At 42.6% G+C, this 7,022-nt stretch overlaps 2 protein-coding genes across 3 annotated transcripts in view; one reads left to right on the top strand and one right to left on the bottom strand.

Annotated features, from left to right (window-relative positions):
* Nucleotides 1–286: 286 nt before the first annotated feature.
* On the bottom strand, nucleotides 287–3,763 carry LOC120807715 (acyl-coenzyme A thioesterase 2, mitochondrial). Of its 2 annotated transcripts, none has more exons than XM_040160027.2 (4): nucleotides 3,494–3,763; nucleotides 2,005–2,493; nucleotides 1,714–1,916; nucleotides 287–1,222 (listed from the first exon to the last, which is right to left on the bottom strand). In XM_040160027.2, the coding sequence occupies exons 2-4, from the start codon at nucleotides 2,459–2,461 to the stop codon at nucleotides 632–634; spliced, it is 1,251 nt and encodes a 416-aa protein (XP_040015961.2). In that variant the 5' UTR covers nucleotides 2,462–2,493; nucleotides 3,494–3,763; the 3' UTR covers nucleotides 287–631. The 2 variants fall into 2 exon arrangements, with proteins under 2 accessions (XP_040015961.2, XP_040015963.2); XM_040160029.2 differs by having other exon boundaries at nucleotides 3,481–3,530.
* A 1,556-nt stretch (nucleotides 3,764–5,319) lies between these two features.
* susd6 (sushi domain containing 6) overlaps nucleotides 5,320–7,022 on the top strand; it is a 28,150-nt gene continuing 26,447 nt past the window's right edge. Inside the window, exon 1 of the mRNA XM_040160030.2 lies at nucleotides 5,320–5,591. The gene's annotated coding sequence lies outside the window, so the exon portion shown is untranslated. The remainder of the gene's footprint in view (nucleotides 5,592–7,022) is intronic.

The following is a 7,022-nucleotide window of genomic DNA, read 5'->3' as shown; positions in this document are numbered from 1 at the left end:
ACAATTTCGAGGGTTTTAACTTTAATAAGGCAATAAAACCACAACACTGGGATTCCTGTTATCCATGATGATCCGTTCCACATTACATAGTATGTGACCAAATCATACGCGGCATTATGAGATAGACTCCTTAAAACATAAGGCTTGCAGGCCACAACCGACTCCTTCTGGGAGACTTGATGAATTTCAGTTGTAAGAGGATGCTTTAAAAATACACGGTGAAGCCACCAGATGATGCTAATTTGCTAAGTGTAACATTGTAATTCATATAGATCAACACGTTAACTTCATCATCAAAATAGTTTATTGTGCGTTTAGTTTACTAAACCTCCAACGACAACTAGAGTATTAATACATGAACAAAGAACAGTACGTGCTGGATAATTCAAAACAGTAGTGACGGCTGCAGAGCATGTTGATGCATCCGGGGCGTCGTACTCTGCATCATTTTGGGCAAAAGCGCCAAAGCACGGCGAGTTTGTTTCAGTTTGAGAGGAGCACTAAGCATCAACAGAAGACTCACTCAATACCATGTTGAAAACGTCCTCGGTAGGAATCTACAAGGCAAAGTGAAGTGTCGCTAATGATAGCCATTCCTGGATGCTCGACACACTTGACGCAGCGTGGCTCGCTAACAAGCACCCTTACTGTCCAAGTGGCTCTTGAAAAACTCCTGGACTCTCTCCCACAGGTCCTGCTGAGCCTCAGCGTGAGCTTTCGGCTCGCCACCAAACACCACCTCAGAGCCGACTGCCCCGTGAAACCCGGACGCACAGTGAGGCGTGTGAGGGACTTCCAAAAAGTGGCCGGCTTTGGGGTACGTCGCCACCTCAAAATGCTCCTTGCCGTGACTCCTCAGCGTGGCGGCGGCGCCCTCGGCGAAAAGAACGCTGTTCCAGTTGCGGTCGTCTTCAGAAGCGGCCAACAGGAACCGGCAGCTGGCCCGTTCAATCGGGATCAATGACGCCCTGTTCTTTTCCAAATACGGGTCGGGTAAGGCGTCGCGTACATCTAGAACACCAGAGTCTGTGACTTTGATGTTCTTCATGATCGGTTGAAGCGGAGGCAGAATGGCGTCTTTGTAGTGCACAGGGATCACTACATTTGCACTGCAGCCATTAATACACACGGTCGCTGAGATGCCAGAGAGGAAGGAAGACATGGCCAACGCCACACAGCCGCTGTGGGAGATTGATATGATGCCAATCCCAGGACCTTTGACCTGCAGAGAAAGGTATCGGGTTGGTTATCGTGTTAAGAACAACGTACTCCTGCTAAAATGTTCGGTTTCATAAAAATATATATATTTTTTTTAAATGCCTCAATTCCATATGACAATACCAATAAGTGCCATAACTTATTGCTCTGCACATTACTTTCTAAATGAATCAATTAGCTGTGTTAAGGGTAAAAAATTCCAACACTTGATTATCATATAATATTAACAAATTGTCATATACGAGGGTGGAACGAGTAAATCAGTTATTAATCTCCTGTCCACTGTGTCATTCTAAAACGGTCTTTGTGGTGTCAGAAAGTAGCCAGTAGATGGCAACATTGACGCTGTTATAGTATGTAAAATATGGGTATATGAATCTAATACGTGTGTGTATGTTATAAATTGAATGGGACACATAATTCAAAATAAATACAAAACAATTGCGGCGCAGTGTAAAGATGATTATCTTTTCTGTTTTGATCATCAACACTAACCTCTGTCTGTTTCCTCAGAAATGTTACAGCCTCTTCAAAGTACTCCAGATCCAACTTTTGGGGGTTTCGGGGTAAATCCATGTAGCCTATATAGGCCAGCGCCAGGACAACAAAACCTTTACTTGCCAGGAGGCTGGCCCTGGGCTCAGTTAGACGTCCCCCGAATGTGTGCAAATCCACTATTCCTGGGAATGGACCCTTTCCTGGAGGGAGAAAAGGGGGCAGAGGTTAAGTAGAACACCGATATCCCTCCCATCTCTCTATCGCTCTTGTCTACAGTACAAAACCAACCCGGTGGTACGAAGAGGACTCCTCGTATTCTTCCCTCTTGCACAGGTACTCTCTTCATCCCCTCTGTCATGTATCCTCTCTCGTTGGTTTCAGAGGCTAAGACCTCGCCCGTTTCTGCACACAGTGCTTCTATCTCCACCACTGTAGGGCTGAGCACATTCTTCTTCAGGAGTTTACTGTGTGGAGTCTCTGGCGCCATGGCCCAAAACAACCCCATGGGCTCCACTCCGGTGTAGCTTCCTCGCAGGGAGGGTGCTCGGCAGACATCCACCAGGCCAGTGGCATCTGCTTTGAACAGGGCAGAGGCCCTGAACATCGCCCCTCTGTCATCCACTAGTTTGGATGTTAATTTAACTTGTTTGTGTGGAGCGAGTCCCTCTACTTTTACCTGCACTGGTTTATCAAAGAGACAGCGAAGACTGGGGAGAATTTTCAGGCGGATCTGCGAGGAAGCCATTGCGGCTCTTCAAGACGGGAATCAATCGAGTTCTGTCAAGGCGATCAAGAATGAAATAGTTTTCACATTAAATACAGCGTATTGTGTCATCGTCAGCTCTGTCAAATATCATGCTAATCATTATAAACCTTCTCCATTGTGGATCATCATAGTGTAACTGACAGAATATGCTGTGTGGATTAACACAAATATTAAATTGTCTCCCAATTATTGCACAGTGATATTCGGTGGATGCAAAGGAAGGATTTATTTTGTAAGACCTAATTGTTGGGACCCAGAATGTGTGTTTATCTCAGTCAGCTATGCTTGAATTTAAATTCAAAATGCGTCAGTGGATTGCCTCACACTGGTTTTAATTTTTTGGTATTTTATATCTATATTAGTTATTTTGTTTACGGCCTCTGTACTTCTATATGAATTAATTAATTTTCCATATTGCGCTTGTGTCATACTGCCATGGCTAAATTCATCAAGAAGCCAAATCATGACATGCAACATGACCTGTGCTGCATTGAAGAGATTGAAAGGGCATGAATATGTTCGCGGTTAGAAGTCAAATGCATGTACACGCACCAATGAAACCTGAAGACAGACAGTCCCACATTAAGAAATGAGGGCTTAAAATCCCTTTCTGAAAGGCACACCGCTGACGTCACGTAAACAATCCGTGATGTAATTGATGGAGTTGACTCTGTAGGTTGGCAATTAAGAAATTGAGAAGTGTCCTTTCTGCGACACAGTAGCGCCCAACTGGAGAAAAGGTCAAGATCGCACAACTCATTCATCTAAAAATACATTCGAAGAGTCGTCAGCAACCAAACATGAAAGCCTTGTTTAACGTTAAATCCTCCGGTAGCTCGATACCGATAGTTAGCAAGAAATAGCTCAACAGCTTTGGCAGTACTACTGTTTGCTTTGTTTTATTTTCTCGCGTTTTTTAAACAAACTGCAAATCATTAGCCACAGACTAGTGGGGATCAGACAGTGAATACCAATCGATAGAAATCACGGAAACGCACAATGTTGACTTACGTGCACTACGAAGCAGTTTGTTTACAGAAGAAATTGAAATGTAAGGAAGGAAAATGGGCGCGACCACTTTGCCAAAAAGGGGGGAACCACTTTCTGGATCAGCTGCCCGTGATGTCAGTTCGTTTCTTGCACAAATGATTCACAAGATATGTTAAAGTAATTGTGTTATTATCAAAGAAAAAAAACATTTAATTTGAATAATGAATAACTATTTGCAGAAATAATTTGATCAACTCAGGAACCGGTTGATGCGTTGTAGGGAGGTGAAGCAGCCGCTAGGTGTCAGCATTGGCCCAAAAGCATTAAAGGTTAAGACGTCCTTCCGGTATTAGACAAACATTTAATTACGATCTCCCGACACGATTCACAAGATTCTCAGCATGTACTTGTGTTATCGACATGTAAACAGTAAGACAGGTACAGCAGCCTACGCGCTATGAAACTATTTACAACACATGTTTCCCATATGGAATACATTATCTGATTAGTTACATCCACCTTCCTACATATATTTCCATATTACTGAACAAAATTGCTGGACACCAAGGTCAGAAAACGTGTGTGTGTGTGTGTGTGTGTGTGTGTGTGTGTGTGTGTGTGTGTGTGTGTGTGTGTGTGTGTGTGTGTGTGTGTGTGTGTGTGTCCTCTCAGATGTTCTTTACATGACTGCTGGAGTTTAATTACTCATTCATTGGTTAGTCAGTGTCAATGACTCAAACCCTCTGGGATGAGGAAAAGAAAATAATCCCTCATTGAGGAGGAGAGAACGAAATATGACTGTAGGGAATGTATGTAGAAACCAACCATTTCATTTTGGACATTGAGGAATTGTAGCAGTCATATGAATTTCATTTACAACAACCCTTACAAGGGTCATATTACTGGAGTGGACCTTTGGAACGTTTGCTAAGGGCAATAACAAGTACAGATAAGATTAACATGTGATGGCGAGTACAAGACATTTTTCAAAAGTAGAAGAACACAAATTGAAAAACTGTACAAATATCATGAATACTATAAACAACACATGAGCCATCGAACAGGACTATTTGCTATGATAGGACTGCAGTTTCTCAAATGCCCCTAGTTTCTATGTTAGGTGAAAAACACTAAAAGCATATATGAAAGATTATTGAATTATATGGGTGAAATGATTCCCACATTTAAGCCAAATTCGTATTATATTTTTCTTGCTATCAGTTTTCTATAAAAAAAAACTCACTTTGATGCCAGATCTTTTGATGTTTCATGGATCCTGAAAATCAATAACACATTAATTTCCCTCAAAGGATCACCTCATATATGTGGAAGACATAGTTTTCTGATCTTTAGCTATTTGAAAGATGCGTTTACTTATCAACTCTCTTTGGGTGTGGGACTTAAAATAAGAGGGCCTCTTTTGATGTTTCTTTACAGTGCCGCAATGTTTTGCAAGGTTACAGTTGAACTATGGTTAGGAGTATGAGAGATCTAACTTTATTTCCCCACTTAGTGAATGCTAATCATTTATATGAACATTTAAATCACTTGTTTATTTATTTACCACCTATTGTACTGAGAAGCTAGTCATTTCAGTGGGTACTGATGCAGATGCTGTTGATGGACTCACTTGCACCCACAGCTCAAAACAATATAACATATCAAACTTAGGAAATGAAATATTTCAGCAGAAGATACAGCCATCTGAAGAAGATATCAGGGATGAAGGGAATATTGCAATAGCATTGACCCTTTTGGAAATGATTTCAGACAAAGAAAATAAAGACGGTGCTTTTATTCTGAAGTCGCTCCGTGTAGTTGGCTTGACAGATTAGGGCCCGCCCTTTTAACGAGGTAGCCATGGAGACCGCGCGAGAGCGAGGCAGCTGGTAGAGTTCTCGCGGCGAGTGTTTCCGCTCACCTAAAACAAGGAGCTGCCGAGCCGAGGAGGACGAGGAACAACGCAACAGTACGGAACTAGACGACAAAAAACACTCAATATTTTTTTAATACAGTTTTGCCACCTCCTGGTCTTTGGGCGTGTCCATTTTTTATAGCCGTTAATGCGTCGAATGTGAAGCAGCGAGAGGAGGGCTCGCCGCATTTAACCTTTACGTTGGTGAGTCTTGTCCGTTTTCTCGCAAGCTAAGCACACACAGGCCACTACGGGAATGACTTGTCTTTCTCTTTCCACCCCCGGTTGTATTTGACTATTGAATCACTGAAAGCAGGGAGAATGTTTACCACGCTCCAGCAACATTTATTCGTCGAGGAGAAAAATGAGTTGTCAATGTTGTGTTTATCAACTAACGTAACTGGCTTAAGTGTGTCGTTAATTAAGCTAGCCGTGGTCCGTCCGGGACAAACGTTAAGCGTTATGAAAACGCTATGGTATATTTTATTTCTGACGTGGTGTCTTATTCTGTTCGGCTTTAATTGTAATCGAAAACCGCCTTGCGTAGGTAACGTTAGTTCGTCCAGTCTCCAGCAGTTAACAGCTGTAGCATTACTGTATTGTTGATCTTTTCACATTATTTGGGCGGTATACGTTAGCACAGATAGACGATTGCTCGACAATGTCGTCTATCAGAATTAGCTGGGACAAAGACCCAGCAATTGTCTGCGTAGCCACTTTTTTAGAATGAGTTTGCCTCGGTTTTGTCTTTGTTTTTGTCCACTGGTGCGTGTGCACGTATCTGTACGTGTAGGTAGGCGTGTGTGTGTGTGTGTGCGCGCGCGCGCGCGCGTAGTGCTCTTTGTTTAAATAGCTCGCTGTACAGTCGCACGCATCGGGGCGCGTGGCCGCTTCAGAGCTGTCGCGGACGCTGTCGGCGACGTTTCCTAAAGTTGCAGAGACGTGCGGATGAGTTCTTCTGTTGCTCGAATATGACTCACGTTGTAATTTCCCACTCGCCAGCAATAGTTTTGAGGCGTTCTTGTGTGGCAGGGTAACAAATGTCACGTCACTGCATGGGGCAGGGAAGTCCAAAGTGTTGTAATGAGGAACACACAACCTGGAAGTTTCTTACTAATGGCAAATAGGAATAAAGTCAGGGAGGCGGAATCTGTTCTGGGTCTGACATTGGGATCAAACACTGTGCCACGCATGTTGAACCATATTATAATATATCTGTAATCTGTGGAAGCCATCCTTACTTTATGGAGAGATCGGGTTATAGTCAGTTTGTTTTTGTTTTCATAAGCTTGTTGAACTGCTTTGATATGACAGGCTTAGCCAAAAACCGATAATCCTGCTGTAGCACAAATAAGTCATTTCTCATTAGATTTTCTGCAGTAAGTGTGTTATATAAGGCTCTATGGCGTTATTAAGTAATGTATATAGTTACCATGATGGACGATTTTACCATATTGTCCACCACCAAAGAAGTTTCTTCTTGGACGAAATGCCATTGCTGAAACATAATTCCCCGCAATTATAAAACCCAGTGTTATTAAACATTTTCCAGACAGTAGACCACTTTGTGGGACAGACCAGCGTTCACTAACCAAATATAAACTCTGACCAAGCAGTATGTTGTTTGCACTCAGT

This window comes from Gasterosteus aculeatus, chromosome 18 (genome assembly GCF_964276395.1).
Source record: "Gasterosteus aculeatus chromosome 18, fGasAcu3.hap1.1, whole genome shotgun sequence".
NCBI classification, from domain to species: domain Eukaryota; kingdom Metazoa; phylum Chordata; class Actinopteri; order Perciformes; family Gasterosteidae; genus Gasterosteus; species Gasterosteus aculeatus.
This window is presented reverse-complemented; position numbering and strand designations above follow the sequence as displayed.

Coding starts and splice junctions, on each gene's coding strand:
- LOC120807715 (XM_040160027.2), bottom strand. CDS start 2,461: ATGGCTTCCTCGCAGATCCGCCTGAAAATTCTCCCCAGTCTTCGCTGT. Junction 1,917..2,004: donor AGTCCTCTTCGTACCACCGG/GTTGGTTTTGTA, acceptor TTCTCCCTCCAG/GAAAGGGTCCATTCCCAGGA. Junction 1,223..1,713: donor TTCTGAGGAAACAGACAGAG/GTTAGTGTTGAT, acceptor CTTTCTCTGCAG/GTCAAAGGTCCTGGGATTGG.